At 40.4% G+C, this 17,163-nt stretch overlaps 1 protein-coding gene across 1 annotated transcript in view; it reads right to left on the reverse strand.

Annotated features, from left to right (window-relative positions):
• Positions 1-17,163, reverse strand: part of TMPRSS7 (transmembrane serine protease 7) — a 77,383-nt gene that overhangs the window by 25,740 nt on the left and 34,480 nt on the right. The window contains exons 8-10 of the mRNA XM_004373688.1: positions 11,977-12,107; positions 9,229-9,341; positions 6,132-6,238 (exon numbers count right to left, since the gene is read on the reverse strand). Of these exons, the coding sequence (XP_004373745.1) occupies positions 6,132-6,238; positions 9,229-9,341; positions 11,977-12,107 (351 nt within the window). The remainder of the gene's footprint in view (positions 1-6,131; positions 6,239-9,228; positions 9,342-11,976; positions 12,108-17,163) is intronic.

Consider the following 17,163-nt stretch of genomic DNA (forward strand, 5'->3'; position numbering starts at 1 on the left):
AAAAAAACGTTGAGAAGTTAGAGGGTTGATATGTTGTGGGGTTGTTAACCAATGTCATAAAACAACATGTGTACTACTGTTTCATGAGAAACTATTTGCTCTGTAAGCCTTCACCTGAAGTACAATTTAAAAAAAGAAAGAAAGAAAGAAAATATTCTGCATCCTACTTTGGTAAGTGGCATCTGGGGTCTTAAAAGTTTGCAAGCGACCATGTAAGATGCATCAATTGGTCGCATCCAACTTGGAGCAAAGGAAAATGAAGAAAACCAAAGACACAAGGAACATATTAGCCCAAGAGTCTAAATGTCCACATGAACCAGAGATTCCACCAGACTGAGACCAGAAATAGATAGTGTCTGGCTATCACCAATGAAAACCCTAACAGGGGACGCAACAGAGAGTCCTGGACGGAACAGGGGAAAAGTGTGGAGCAGAATGAAAATTCATGTAAAAAGACCAGACTTTTTGATCTGACAGAGACTGTAGGAACCCCTGAAACTATGGTCCTCAGACGGTCTGTTAACCCAGAACTGAAACCATTCCCAAAGCCTACTCTTCAGACAAAGACTATAAAAAATATATAATACAAGTGAGGAGTATGCTTCTTAGTTCAATCAGATAAAGGAGACCAAATGGGCAGCTCCTGTTTGGAGGCAGGATGAGAAAGCAGGAGGGGACAGGAACCAGTTGAATGGACACAGGGAACCAGGAGTGGAAAGGAGGAGTGTGTGTCACATTGTGGGGATTGAAACTAATGTCTCAAAACAATATGTGTATAAATTTTTGTATAAAATTAACTTAAGCTGTAAAATTTCACCTAAAGCACAATAAAAATAATAATAAAAAGGCAAAAAAAAGTTTTACTGAAAAAGTGAATAAACAAGATGCCAACTGGTAGAATATCTTTGGAAGTCATATATGGGACAAGACTCTAATAAACAAAATATATCTAAAACTTCAACAACTTAACAATAAAAAGACAAATAACCCAATCATAAAATAGGCAAAAGACTTGAATAGACATTTCACCAAAGAGGACATTCAAATGGCCACCAAATACATGAAAAGATGCTCAGCATCATTAGCCATGAGAGATGCAAATCAAAACCAAAATGGTATCTTGTTTTGGTTTTGATACCATTTCACGGCTAAGGAAAAAAAAATCAGAAGGTAGAGCCAACTTGGCACTATAGACAGAAGCACCACACCACCCCTTCACAGCAAAGACCTGAAAAACTAAGTAAAACAGAGACCAGTGTCAATCCTGGAACCCTAAGCATCAAATGAAGAGATAAAGAACTCAACCAAACACCAAATGGAATAAGAAACTGACAGAGAACAGAGAGTGAGGAGAGATACAGAGTGCAGGTCCCCTATCAGCTAATGCAGCACAGATTCACCATCTTGGACTCCTCAGCCACCAAGAACAGCAGACAGGGAATACAGGAAGGTAGCTTCAAGGAGCTCCCAGCAGGAGACAGAACACCTGGTAACCAGCGAAACACACTCTCCCACCCCCCACCCTTCTTCCCTTTGCTCGGCCTCCACTGCTTCCTGGTGGGCAGTGGTTGCTAGGCTGGGGAGGCACTGGCTCCTTACTGCTTGGATTCAGCCCCCCACACCAGCCGGCTCCTTCAGTAACATTCTTTTGTTGCTTTTTTGCTTTTTTCAGCTTCCTTTGGTTTCTTCTCTCTCTCACCTCCTTAGCTTCCTTTCTCTCAAACACCTGGCTTGGTGTGCCATCTCCGCTCCTTTTTGACAGGCTGTGAAGTGTCACTCAGCTGGGGAACCACTTCACTGGTCCGAGCCTCCAAGCCAGTGGGCTCCCTTGGGGATTTTTTTTTTTTTTTCTTGATTTCTTGTATCTCTCTACCATCCTTCCTTTCTTTTCTCCTGAACACCTGGCACTGTGTGTGTCATCTCTGCTCCTTCTAGATGGGCTGTGCAGTGCCATGAGGCTGGGGAGCCACTTTCCCAGTTCACGCCACCACACCAGTGGACTCCCTTGGGCATTTTTTTTTCTCTCTTCTTTTCATGGTTTCTTGTCTCTCTTTACCTTCCTTTCTTACCCTTATCCTGAACACTTGGCTCCATGTGCCATCTCCACTTCTTCTTGAAGGGCTGTGCAATGCCACTTGGCTGGGGACCTGCTTCCAGTGGGCTCCCTTGGGGTGTTTTTTTTTCTTTTTCTTTTCTTTCTTTCTTCTTTATTTCTCGTTTTTTTGTCTCTCTCTACTTCCTTCCTTACCCGTATCCTGAAAAGCTGGAGCTGTGTGCATCTCTCCTCCTTCTAGATGGGCTGTGTAGTGCCACTCATCTGGGGACCCACTTCCAGTGGGCTCACTTGGGGCATTTTTTTCTTTCTTCTTTTTTTTCTCAGTTTCTTGTCTCTCTCTACCCTCCTTCCTCCAAACCACCTGGCTTTCTTTTGTCTTGGTTTCTTGTCTCTCTCTACATTCCTTCCTTTTCTTTCTCCCAAACACCTAGCCACGTATGCCTTTCTCTCTCTTTTTTTTAAAATCTAGTTTCTTATCTCTCTCTTCCATGCTTCCTTTCCTTTCTCCTGCCCACCTAGCTTCATTTGCCAAATCTGTCCCTTCTTGATGGGCTGTGCCTCACCACCTGGGTAAAAAGCCACTGGCACAAAGCTTCCCAGGTTGGCACCATTCCAACGGCAGGCTACCTCATCATTTTTTTTTTAGCTCCTGTTCCTCTCTCCTCCTTCTCTTCTTTCTCACACCCACTTAGCTCCACACTTAAGAATCTCCCTCCTCCCTCTTGCTATCTACATTGTGTGCTGAGCATCACATGATTGAGCAGCACAGTCATGGTATGCCAGAACCTACCCTGCACTGACCCCTGGACCCACCTTGTTGGCCCCAGTACATGCTACAATGACACAGCCCACCCCCTCCCCTTCCACTGGACCTGCTCTGCTGCACCATAGCTGAGAAACTGGCCTTGTCCATTGGACTAGGTGGTGAGAAGCATCCTGCCTACATAAGAGCAAACAACAAAGAATGCCCAGGCTGCCTGCTCAGACATAACCAAATAAAAAAAAAGCAGTATGAAACAAACAAATCTACAATTGATAAATGAAGAAAATAATTACTGATTGTTCTGAAAACAGCAGACAATATCAAAACGTGTTTAAAAAAGGACAGGATGGTTCCAATAGGCTTACAAGATAAAACACTAGATGACCTTCCAGTAGAAGAAAAGACACTGGAACTACCTGATAGGGAATTCAAATCTCTAATATTCAGAGCTATCCAAGAGTTGAAGGATAAAGTAGACAAAAATGAGGAAACAACAGACAAAATCATAGAAAACACAGAAAAAATCATGGAAAATATAGACAAAACAATGGAAGAATTCAGAAAAATAATATAGGAACAAAATGTCAAAATAAATTCACAATTAGAAATCATACAAAAACAGCAATTAGAAATCCAAAAGACAAACAACAAGATTTCAGAAATGGACAGTGTCAAAGAAGGTTTGAAGAGCAGGTTTGAAACAATGGAAGACAGGATCAGCGAAATTGAAGACAAATATATGGATACCATTTTGTTTGAGGAAAAATCAGAGAAAAGGATGAAGAAAAATGAAGAAACTCTGAGAATGATGTGAGATACAATCAAAAGCAAAAATCTGCGCATGATCAGAGTTCCAGAACAGGGGAGAAAATGGAAAACACAGAGAGGATCATTGAAGAATTGCTGACAGAAAACTTCCCTAATATGAAAGATGAAATGCTGACCATCCAAACAAATCTACAATCAATAAATGAAGAAAATAATTACTGATTGTTCATTGAACAATGAACCCCATATAAGATAAAGCCCAAAAGAAAATCACCAAGGCATATCATAATCACACTTGCTAAAACCAAAGACAAAGAAAGAATCCTGAGCAGCTCAAGAAAAACGAAATGTCACATACAGAGGGGAAACGATAAGCCTAAACTATGATTACTTGGTAGAAACCATGCAGGCAAAAATACAATAGGATGACATATAGAAATATTGAAAGAAAAAAATAGCCAACCAAGAATAATAGATCCTGCAAAACACTCACTTAAATATAACGGTGAAATTAGGACATTTCCAGATAAACAGAAATTAAGGAATATGTAAAAAACCAAACCAAACTTACAAGAATTATTAAAGGGAGTCCTTCAGTTAGGGAACAAAAAAACATCAAACGACAACATGACTCTAGGATGCAAGACCACATCAGCCAGAAACCAACCTAGGTAATGAACTTTCAAGGATTAATCAAAACTAAGAGATTCACAAGAGGGAACCAGAGAGGTTAATCTGTAAATGACAACAACATCAGAAAAAATGCTTCTGACCCTTGATTCAAAAGTACTCCAAAAAAGATAAGTGTGGTCCTGAGTTATATCTTAATAATGGATCCAAGAATGCCTTTCAATAAGATAAGGCCTATTCCAATGAAGACAAAACCAAAAAAAAACCCATTGCCATCGAGTTGATTCCAACTCATAGTGAGCCTATAGGACAGAGTAGAACTGCCCCATACCGTTTCCAAGCAGCACCTGGTGGATTCGAAAGCTGTAGCTCTTAACCACTACACCACCAGGGTTTCCAATGAAGACAGAATCATCTAAATATCTAAAGGAAATGAAAGGAGATTGTTCTGGAAAATCATTTAGAAAGGAAAGGTCTCATTCATGGAGTAGCAATGAACAAAGAATTAGCAGGCAGATCCTTTAATCTCACAAGGATTCTTATTCAAAAGTGAACCAATAGACTATTCCACTACCAAGGCAGAGCTTCCTTTATTGTAGGATAAAGTATCTATTATAGCTTTGTCATGGGTTGAATTGTGTCTCTCAAAAATATTTGCCAACTTGGCTAGGTCATGATTCCTAGTATTGTATGATTGTCTACCATTTTGTCATCTGATGTGATTTCCCTATGTGTTATAAATCCTATCACTATGTAATAAGATGGATTAGTATGTAATAAGATGGATTAGAGTGGCAGTTATATTGATGAGATCCACAAGATCAGATAGTGTCTTAAGCCAATCTCTTTTGAAATATAAAAGAGAGAAGGGAGCAGAGATGTTTGGGGACTTCATACCACCGAGAATGCAGCACCAGGAGCAGAGCACGTCCTTTGCACCAGAGGTTTCTGAGCTGAAAATTTCCTTGACCAAAGGAAGATTGATGAAAAGGACCTTCCTCCAGAGTGGACAGAGAGAAAAAGCCTTCCCCCTGGAGCTGACGCCCTGAATTTGGACTTGTAGCCTACTAGACTGTGAGAGAATAAATTTCTCTTTGTTAAAGCCATCCACTTGTGGTATTTCTGTTACGGCAACACTAGATAACCAAAATAAGCTTTGAGGGCAAATAAATAACAACAACTAGGAAATAATGTAAGAGTGAGAGTGAGGACCAGTTAGGTCAATTCTGGAAGCCCAGACACGTAGATATCTCTGTCTCTTTCTGATCAGCCTCAACTCATGTCCCAGGTTGGGGATCCAACCAAGCCAATTGGGCCTCTCTCTACTACACAGAGCTGTCCCTAGGTGGTGCAAACAGTTAAGGCTTGGCTGCAAACCAAAAGGATGGTGGTTTGACCCCACCTATCCACCATCCAAGGCATTTCAGAAGAAAGAACTGGTGATCTGCTTCTGAAAGTTTAAAGCCTGAAAACCTTAATGAGCACTGGTCTACTCTGCAATACATGGGGTTGCCATGAGTCAGAATCAACTTACTGGTAACTGGTTTGGTTTGGTTTGGTTTTGGTTTTCTGCTGCATAGAATTGGCTAATGGTTTCTAACTTTTGCATTACTAGTATCCCTATTTACTATTTTCCCCCATGGCTCCATGATTTGAAATACTTTACTTATTTTGTAAAGTGTAGAATGTACACATCCATATCCCAACAGCATAGAGCAGTGTCGGAGCAGGGACTGGATCAATTACTTGCTAGCTGAGTGACTTTCAGGAAGTTACTTAACTCCTGTGACCCTCAGCTTCCTCAACTGTAAATAGTAAATAGCAAAGTGCTGAGTCTTTGGGGACAAAGAATCCAGGCTGTGAACCTCTGGGGAAGGCCTTTCATCAGACTCCTCATGTATGGAAACCACTTACATGTGTTCATTAATTTCCCACCATCCATGGTCACAGCCTTGCAAACTCTTCTTAGTTATTGAATAGTTATGGAATTTCAGGGCTATGCCAAGAGCTGATAGAGGAGTCTGTGAAAGACAAACATTAAGTCAGAAAAATGCTTCAATCAAAGGACAACTTTCATGTAAGACTTCTTGGTTCACTCAGAACTTGTCCATTGTTTTAAGGGTGTTTGACCGCTTGTGCCCTATGGCACTTGATGGGGTAGACCACTTCCCCTGGAGAGCATGCTGGAGAGCAGAGTGGGCAGCCTGGTACTTGGGGAGCAGCTGTGAGGCCCCAGGCTAACCTGAGTGATGTTAGACACATCAGATTATCTACGGGTTTCAGTTTCCTCCGGTTAAATGAGTTGACTTTGAAAACGTCCAGTTGTTAATGACTGTATTTTCCTACTTCGATGAAAGTAATGACATGTTTTATTTAAAGCATTACTCAGATTCTTTAGATAAAGGAGAAATGAATCAGCATCCTCTTGTATTATACCTGTGTATCCCTGAAGGCAGAGCCCTGGTGAAATAGTGCTTAACAGCTCGGCTGCTAAGCCAAAGGTCAGCAGTTCAAATCCCTGAAGACAGTTACTGAGTCACCCCTAGGTCTGATCAGAAGAGATCAAACAAAAGGAGGCCTGCCTATGTAGCACACATACCTGTGAGTCCTTACAGTGCCTGGCACCCCATAAACTTTAATAAGCATTTGTTGAATAGGTAAGAGAACTTGGGTGAAGAAATCAGATGGACTTTAAGCTCGAGCAAGAGTTAATCCTTCTCAGATAAATAAGACCTTAAAAACTCAGTTGAAAGTGAGTTTGCAAAGGGGATTAACTGCTCATTGGTAAATGTGGAAACAAGACCAGGGACTAAGAAGGGTTGAGGAAGATAGGAACCAAATACGTGTAAAAAAAGTTTTATCCTGACTTGAGCAAATATTTTTGTTACTTAAGTCATCTAAGTCTTTATTGTTTTTAATAAATTCAAGGCTATTTTACAGATGACAAATGATTGGTTTACACTGATTTCCAATTGCGGAAGCATACTCTCACAGTGTTCAAAGCTCTCAGAGAATGTCCTCACTGAGGAGGACAAACTCTCCCTCCAAGAAGGGCCGTCACCTGCCAGCTTTGTCTCCAGTACTTCCTGTCTCCCCATTCCCAGCCTCTGCTCCCCACAATGGGAGCTGTTTTCCTTATGAAGCTTTCTTCCTCTTTAGAATTTCTAACCCTCAACCCCTAGCGAAACAGAACGTGATCCAATATTCATTTATCTGACTAAAATTTAATCATGGCTATATTTAAGATTTCCTTTTTAAGTCTACATGGGTTACCATGGAATTAACTTTTTTTTTTTAATTTCCAAAAAATTTCAAACATTTGACCAAGCTTTTGGAAATCATGTCCTTCTTGTTCTGAATATCATATTAACTCAATAAAATAAATCTGCTTTTTGGACAGATTGAAAAGACAGAGATTTTGTGGTTTTCCCTCTATTTTCCTCAATCTTTCTTTTAGTTTCTCTTCTCTCCCTCTTTCCACCCTTAGACTCACCAGTCACCTGAGGCCCTGAGTTTCTGCTGCCTTAAGAAGTTGGCAGTGAGATAGAGGCTTGGGAAACCCCAAAACTATCACCCTAAAATGCCCTTTTAACTTGGAACTGAAGACACTCCTAGAGGTCTCCGTTTAGCCAAATAATAGATTGGCTTATAAAATAAACAATATCACTGTGAGGAATGTGCTGCGTTCAACAATTAACTATAGGAGACCAAACGGTCAACATTTACCCAAAAGCAAAGATGAGAAAGCAAGGAGGGGCAGGGAAGCTAGATCAATGGAAACAGAGCAAACAGAATGGAAATGATGAGAATGCTGACACATTGTGAAAATTGTTACCAATGTCAAGGAACAATTTGTATACAAATTGTTAAATGGGAAGCCAATTTGCTGTGTAAACTTCAGTTGCATGAGTCTTCCATTAACTTTTTTTAAAATATTTTATTGTATTTTAGGTGAAAGCTTACACAGCATCACCATGTGACATGCTACATGTTTTTTAGTTACTTGTTTGTCACCTGTCTCCCCTGCTGGAATGTGAGCTCCATGAGAGCAGGGATTTTTTTTTTTTGGTCTGATCTCATGGATCCCCAGTATCTGGAATAGTGTCTGGCACGTGGCGAGCATTCAACAATTACATGTTGAATGAATGCAAACTATATACTGCTTTCCCTTATCCCTAATTTCTATACAACATAATAATGATTTTATACAGATATGCTAAAGAACAAAGGTGACATCTTATCCTATCTCCATGTTATAGTACAGTCAGAAAAATAGTCTTCATTCTAAGATTACAAAGAAAAAAAAAAAGCATGGAAGCCTAATTAGCACCAGAAGGAGCAGTAGGTATTTATATAAATCTTCACTCTGGTTTGCTTATACAATTGAAATATATATTGCCTAATCCAATTTATAAGGAGCCCTGGTGGTACAATGGTTAAGTGCTCAGCTGCTAACCAAAAAGTTGGAGGTTGGAACCCACTCTGAAGGCAAAAAGACCTGGCAATCTGCCTCTGTAAAGATTACAGCCTAGGAAACCCTACGGGACAGTTCTACTCTGTCTTATGGGGTTGCTATGAGTCTGAATCAACTCGGTGGCAGCTAAACACAACAATCTAATTTATTAGTTCTTTATTATTCTTATTATCATAACGAGGAAGTAATAAAAATTGGTGATTAAGCTCTATCATAATAAAGTAATAAATTATTTGATCTCTGAAACAGTGTCTTTGCATTTTTAATACAAAATAAAATAATAAATTGGAAAAATGAGCCTCACTCTGCTAACATCAGTTGATTTGTGGGAAGAAGGTTGAAATTACAGGGAAATTTAATGTTCTAGGTAATAAATTTCAATACCTTATTGAAATGTTATTTCAATAAGGTTTAAATTTTATAAAATTAGCTAATGTTCTTTTTGTAATTTAAAAAATAAAGATAATTAAATTCAAAAATATATTGCTACTAAGAATAAGATAATATTTTTCTAAGATACAGGTAAGACTCAGCTACCTGAAATTTCCAGGTACACTTGCATTTCGGAGGATAGTGACTTGGGTAATATGGACTTGAAATTTTCCCTTCAAAGCCAGTGATTTCTTTGACCAACACTGTGTTTTCACATTCTGAAAAAAACATCCAGTAACACACGTGATTCACAGTTGTGAGATGATGGCAAATACACTACATACACGTCTTCAGCTACAAATGTACAATTCCTTGACCAACGTGCTTATAGATCTTTTGGACTTTAATTTCTTTTAAAGAAAGAAATAGCACTGTTATGGATTGCATTGCGTTCCCCCAAAATATATGTTGAAGTCTTAACCTCTGTACTTGTCAATATGACCCTGTTTGGAAATAAGGTTTGTTTTGCCATGTTAATGAGGTCATACATGAGGAGAGTGGGTCCTAGACCTAATCCCTTCTGAGAGGTGCCTTATAAAAATAACAGAATAGGCAGACACACACAGAGCGGGGGAACCATCTGCAAGCCAAGGAAAGCCGAGGAATGTCAAGGGCTACAGACAAGAAGGAACTTCCACTACTGCCAATGCCCTGATTTGGACTTCTAGCCTCCAAAACTGTGAGAAGGTAAATTTTGGTTCTGTAAAGCCACCCACTAGTAGTATTTTTTACAGCAGACCTAGGTAATAAGACAAGCACTCTACAGATGTATAGCTAAAAAGCCTTCTTTTCAGATTTTAGATTTATTTTCAAGCCATATATTTCAGCGAAAATATCTGTAGGATGTTATTCCTTTCTTTAAAAAAATAATTTAAAATTTAAAAAACCTCTCAGCTTGTGTTGTTCAAATAAGTGTATATTTATTGTGGAAGAAATGTGCCCAGTATACACAGCATGCTGTTCTGTCTAAAAAAGACATCTAAATATGGTCATCATTCTGCTAGAATGTGAATTCCTTGAGAAGATTGATTTTTGTCAATTTTGTTTACTGCTATTTCCCCAAGACCTGGGATATAGTAGATGCTCAGTAAATATTTGTTGAATGAGTGGACAGACTCTACGACAATATGTCTGGGATAGTCATATTTTAACTTGTTGAGTTAGAGATATTTACTACCCAGCAGCCCCAGATATCTAGTTCAATTTTTTCAATAAATAATCAATTTTTTATTTGGTTTTCTAATAATCTGAAGGAGAAAACCTAAACATCTAAGCCGCTGCCCTAAAATGTAGATGAACCTAGAGCTGTCACCATCTACTTAAGCCAAATCCTCTTCCCTTCTCACTCCATCTCCCATCCTGACTCCTTTGGCTTTGTTGAGGCTCATTAACAAGTTCCCAAGATACGACCTATAAGACTTGACCAGTCAAAAGGCAACAAACATTACAAACAGACCAGAGTCTCAGTGAAAACTCTTTCTGGTTTGTTTTGTGTTGTGTTGTTTTACTTTATCAAGGTGACTCAAAAAGAGAAGAATAAAAGGAAAGTTCCTTTTTGCTCCCTGTCTGACCTGGAAAAAAGCATTTAATCCCCTGGATTTTGCTTATTCCCTACTTGTAACATATTACAGGAAACTTTTGAAAAACACAGTGCCAAAGACTATAGTGCCTTTCTTCACCAAGACCTTTCCAGGGTAGCACTCACATTCATGAATGAGAATCCAGGAAAGACAGTGTAGTGTGCCTATTGTCTCTCAGCTATTGTCTCTCAGCTCCAAGCCCAACCTTCTCTACTCCGCTCTGTGATGCTGCAAACCACATTTCTCCTTTTCTCCTCTGTCTTCCTGTTAGGCTCTGTCAATAGGAGTGCTAAAGGGAGGTTAGAAGCCCTGGTGGCGCAGTGGTTAAGCAGGAGAAAGATATGGCAGCCTGCTTCTGTAGAGATTACAGCCTTCGAAACTTTATGGGGCAGTTCTACTCCGTCCTATAGGGTTGCTATGAGGTGTGGGTTTAAAGGGAGACCAGAAGGCTGGCAGAGGGAGAATGTTTCTTGTCTGTCTCCTATTCCTGTGATCATCAACCCAGCAACACTTCTTCACCTTGCAGCTGCACTTCCCTCCTTCAGCAGAGCTGGCTCTTGTAGCAGTTTTTCCAACTTTCACTTTATTTCACCTACCTTAAAGATACCATAGTGCCTGGGTGGTGCAAATGCTTAATGAGCTGGACTGCTAATGGAAATGTTGGTGGTTTGAGTACACCCAGAATGGCCTGGCTATCTACTTCTAAAAAATCAGCCATTGAAAACTATGTGGAGCACAGTTCTACTCTGACACACATGGGGTTGCCATGAATCAGAATCAACTGGACGGCAAAGATACTAGCCTTAGCTGTCTGGCATACCCTCCTCAAAGGTCTGGGTCCCAGATCTGTGAGTGCCCACCTCTGAACTCAGAGATGCCAGCACCAGCCGGGCAGCAACCCCTCCTCAGAGGCCTGTGTTTCACTCCACAGAACCCATCCAACAAGCTCGAAATGTTAATAATTCCAATCTCTTCCCTTTGTTCCCCCAGCCCTGGGAGTGATAGCTGCTTCCTCCATTTTCCAGTTCCCAGATACCTTACAGTTCTCTTTTGGACTTTTGAGTTACCTCCTTAACAACTTTATGCTGTTAACAGTTATTTACGTTAAATTCTCTGCTGAAACAACAAGTATGATCTCTCTCCTCTGACTGGACCCTGATCAGGGCCTCTGACTAACACAACTAGTATTACAGCACAGTATCAAGAAAGATAAGACTAGAGGATCATAACAAATATTTCTGAAGGTGACTTTTTTAAATTGGGGGACACTTACTTTGTTCTGGAATGATCTCAAAATATCCGCGGATTCCTGATAGCCTCTGTATATAAGGAGATTTAAACGTCACCAACATGAGATTATTTGTGGAAACAAAGGACATTAATGTTCTCATGGGTTCACAGATTCTGAAACCAGATAACAGAAGAAAAGGACATAAATAATAGGTGATTTGAGGTCGCTATGAGTCGGAATCAACTCGACGGCAACAGGTTTGTTTTTTTTTGGTGAGGAGTGGGCCTTGATCAGACACTAATTCCTCAATTCCTGGGCCGTTGTATTTCTTGCGAATCCAACACTGCCAGCCAAGTCCTCATCAGTGAGTGGCCACAGGGCACTACGGATAGAGGGGAGCTGAGAAAGGCACAGAAATTTTTGTCCAGTGACTACCACTGAAAAGTGTTCCTGGATGGCCATCACTGGACCCTCCTTGAGAGAAAACAAGGTATAAAGGTGGGAAAGGCAGGGTATCTAATGGCTAAGGCTATGGGCTCTGGACTCAGCAAAACTGGTTCAAGACTCAGCTCCATCATTAACTGGCTGGAAGGCACTGGGGGATCAAATAAGAATCCACTTACGCACCAGTTTTTCTTTCTATGAGATGGCAGTGAAAATGATATATTCCTCACAGCATTGCAGGAGCCCTGGTGGGGAGTGGTTAAGCACTTGTCTGCTAATTGAAAGGTCAGCAGTTTGAACCCACCAGCTGCTCCATGGGAGAGAGATGTGGCAATCTGCTTCCATAAAGATTATGGCCTTGGAAAGTCTATGGGGCAGTTCTACTCTGTCCTATAGGGTTGCTATGAGTCAAAATCGACTTGACAGCAAGGGGTTTGGTTTTTATACCATTGTGGTGACGATTAGAGATTGTAACTAAGTTGTCTGGAAGGATGAAAAGAAATGGATAACAGTGGTTGAGGAATTACAATTCAGAGACAGACTAGCTTTTCACTATTAAAATTTTTACCATGTGCATCCATCACCAAAGTATAAATAAATACATACATGCATACATAAAACTCCATTAAAATTAATTAGATAATATATGTAACTGGTTAGCATGGTGGGCAACAAATAATGAAGACTTAATAAAGCCTAACTGTCATTCATTAGATTATCAAAATATTAAGCACCCATAAAAATATTCCTACGATCTATTAAGTAAAAAGTATTAGTGTGTGCATATGTGTGTGTGTGTATTGTGTGTGTGTGATTACATATATATCAATGAAAGGATTTATGCCAAAATATTATGGGTAGTGGGATTGGGAAGTAACTAATATTGTTTTTCTGATTGACAACACTTTCTACAATGAATATATGCAATATCTGTATAATAAAAAAAATTTTGAGGCAGAGCCAACATGGCACTATAAACAGAAGCATCATGCCATCCCTTTACAGCAAAGACCTGTAAAACTGATTAAAACAGATACAAACATCAATCCTGGAACCCTAAGCATCAAATGAAGGGATAAATACCTCAACCAAGCACCCAATGGAATAAGAAACTGACAGAGAACAGAAAGCGAGGAGAGCTATGGGGTGGAGGTCCGCAACAAGCTAACATACCCAGATTCACCATCTTGGACTCCAAGAACAGTGAACAGGGAATATAGGAAGGCAACTTCACAGAGCTCCCTACAGGACACAGAGCACCTGATAACCAGAGATACACGCTTTCCCACCCCCCCACCCTTGTTCCCTCTACGTGGCCTCCACCACTTTCCAGTGGGCCACGATCCCTCAGGCAGAGCGATACCAGCTCACTGCCACCCAAGTCCACCCAGCTCACACTGGCCAGCTCCTTCAGTGCTAATCTTTTTTGTTGCTTTTTTTTTTTTTTTTCCTGTTTTTTGAGTCGGAATTGCCTCAACAGCAACGGGTTTGTTTTTTCGGTTTTTTTTTTTTTTTTGCTTTCTTTTTGTTTCTTCCCTCTCAATCCCTTCCTGTCATTTCTCCTACTCAGCTAGCCATGCGTGCTGTCCCTGCCTCTTCTTGGTGGGATATGCCACACCACTCCACTCGGCTAGAAAGCCACCAGCACACAGCCTCCCCAGGTCTGTGTCACCCCACCGGTAGGCTCCCTCAGCACCATTTTGTTTGTTTGGATTTCTTATCTCTCTCTCCCTTCCTTTCTTTCCTTTCTCTAGCCCAGCTAGCCCCATGTGCCTTCCCTGACCCTTCTTGATGGGCTGTGCCACACCACTCTGCTAGAAAGCCACCATCACACAGCCTCCCCAGGTCTGCACCGCCCCCCCAACCAGCAGGCTCCCTCAGCACCATTTCGTTTGTTTGGTTTTGCTTTTGTTTTTTTTTTTTTTCTTTTTTTGTTGTTTCTTCTCTCTCTCTCCCTTCTTTCCTTTCCTTTCTCCCATTCACCTAGCCCCATGCACTGCCCCCCATGCCCAATGGGCTGTCCTTTCCACTTGGCTACAGAGCCTCTGGCACATGGCCTCTCCGTCTGCGCTGCCCCTGCAGGCCAGCTCCCTCAGTGTCATATTTTTTATTTTTCTTTATCGTTTCCCTTGTCTCTTTTCCTTCTCCCTCGCATCTATGCCCTGCACTGCTGCTGCTCCTCCCTGACGGGTCATGCCACACCACATGGCAAGAGAGATATCAGCTCACTGCCACCCCAATTCCACCCTGCCCCAACAGCTAGCTCTCCCAGTACCATACTTATTTTTGGTTATTGTTATTTTGTTTCTCTGGTCGTTTTTTCTTCTCTCTCTTACCCTTCCTTCCTCACCTTTCTCCTGCCCACCTAGCCCTGTGTGCAACCCACAGCCCTTCTCAATAGGCTGAGCAGCACTGCTTAGCTAGAGAACCATCAGCACAGAGCCTTGCCATGTCTGCCCCACACCCACTCACCAAATCCTACCACACGGCCATTTTATATACTTTTTTCTTCATTTTATTTTGCTTTTTTTTTTTTGCTTCTGTTTCTCTCTCTGCTTTCTCTCACCCACTTAGCTCTACAAATCACATCCTCTCCTTTCCATCCTGCCTATCATCACTGCACACCAAGTGCCACCCCTGAGCAACACCGGTGTGGACCACCAGACCCCACCCTGCACTTCCCCTTGTCCTGCCCCATTGGCCCCAGTACACGCTGCAAATGACCCATCCCCACCCCTCTCCACCCCCTGCTGGACCTATCCTGCTGCACAATAGCTGAGCAACCGCCCCGACCCACGTGGACAAGGTGGTGAGAATTATTAGCCCATGGACAAGCAAGCAACAAGGCACGCCAAGCCCACCTGCCCAGACATAACGAAATAAAACAAAAAAGCTGGATGAAACAAACAAATCTATAATCAATAAATGAGAAAATAATTTCTGAATGTCCCAAAGACAGCAGACAATATCAAAACATATTTCAAAAAAAAAAGGACAGGACGGCTCCAGAAAGTGACCAAAATAAAACATGAGGTGATCTTCTGGTAGGAAAAAAAGCACACGAATTACCTGACAGGGAATTCAAAACTCTAATATTCAGGACTCTCCAAGAGATGAAAGAAAACCGACAAAAATAAGGAAAATAGATAAAATCATGGAAAATACAAACAAAACCAGGGAATACAAAGACAAAGCAATGGAGGAATTCAGGAAAATAATACAGGAACAAAGTGTCAAAATAAGCAAACAACTGGAAATCATACAAAAACAGTGATTAGAAACCCAAAAGATAAACAACATTTCAGAAATGAACAGTGCAATACAAGGATTTAGGAGCAAATTTGAAAAAGTGGAAGACAGGATCAGTGAAATTAAAGACAAACCCTTGGATACCACTTTGCTTGAGGAAAAATCAGGAAAAAGAATGAAGAAAAATGAAGACACCCTGAGAACAATGTGGGATACAATCAAAAGCAAAATTTTGCATATAATCAGAGTTCCAGAACAGGGAGAGAAAATGGAAAACACAGAGAGGATCATTGAAGATTTGCTGATAGGAAACTTCCTTAATATTATGAAAGATGAAAAGCTGACCATGCAAGAAGCTCAACAAACCCCATATAAGATAGACCTCAAAAGAAGATCACCAAGACATATCATAATCACACTCATTAAAATCAAAGACAAAGAAAGAATCCTGAGAGCAGTTCAAGGAAAATGAAAAGTCACATACAAAGGGGAAAAAATAAGACTAAGCTCTGATTACTTGGCAGAAACCATGCAGGCAAGAAGGCAGTGGGATGATATACATAAAACCTTGAAAGAAAAAAATTGTCAACCAAGAATAATATATTCTGCATAGCTCTCGCTCAAGTATGATGGTTAAATTAGGACATTTCCAGATAAAACCCTGGTGGTATAGCGGTTAAGTGCTACTGCTTTTAACCAAAAAACAGGTTGGTAGCTTGAATCCACCAGGCAACCCTTAGAAACTCTATGGGGCAGTTCTACTCTGTCCTATAGGGTCACTATGAGTCAGAATCAACGCAACAGCAATGGGTTTGGTTTTTTAGATAAACAGAAATTAAGGGAATATGTAAAAACTAAAACAAACCTACAAGAATTATTAAAAGAAGTCCTTTGGTTAGAGAACCATCAATATCAGACAACAACATGAATCTAGGATGCAAGACAACATCAGAGAGACATCATCCTAGGTAATGAACTCTCAAGAATAAACCAAAACTAAAAGATTTACAATAGGGAAACAGAGAGATCAACCTGAAAATGACAGCAATGTCAGAACGATAAAAGAGAGAATAAATGATGTAGGTATAGAACTTTCAAATTGAGAGGAAGTCAAGGTGATATCAAGTAATAAAAGACAAGTTTAAACTTAGGAATATAGAGGTAAATTTCAAGGTAATCACAAAGAAAGTTAACAAACCTACCATCAAAACAAAGAAGAAAAACACAAGGTTTCTGTAAACACAAAATCTACAGAAATGAAAAAAAAATCCACAAACAAAAGAAATTCAGCACAGGAAAGAAAGAGGAACAAAGAAAACATCAGCACCACAAAAAAAAAAAAAAGCATTACAGAATGACAGCAATAAACCCACACCTATCAATCACACGGAACATAAATGATTTAAAGGCACTCATAAAGAGACAGAGTGTGACAGAATGGATTAAAAAAAGACCCATCAATATGCTGTCTACAAGAGACACATCTTAGAAACAAAGACACAAATATATTAAAAATGAAAGGATGGAAAAAATAAA

Source organism: Trichechus manatus, unplaced genomic scaffold (assembly GCF_000243295.1).
Source record: "Trichechus manatus latirostris isolate Lorelei unplaced genomic scaffold, TriManLat1.0 scaffold00026, whole genome shotgun sequence".
Classification (NCBI taxonomy): domain Eukaryota; kingdom Metazoa; phylum Chordata; class Mammalia; order Sirenia; family Trichechidae; genus Trichechus; species Trichechus manatus.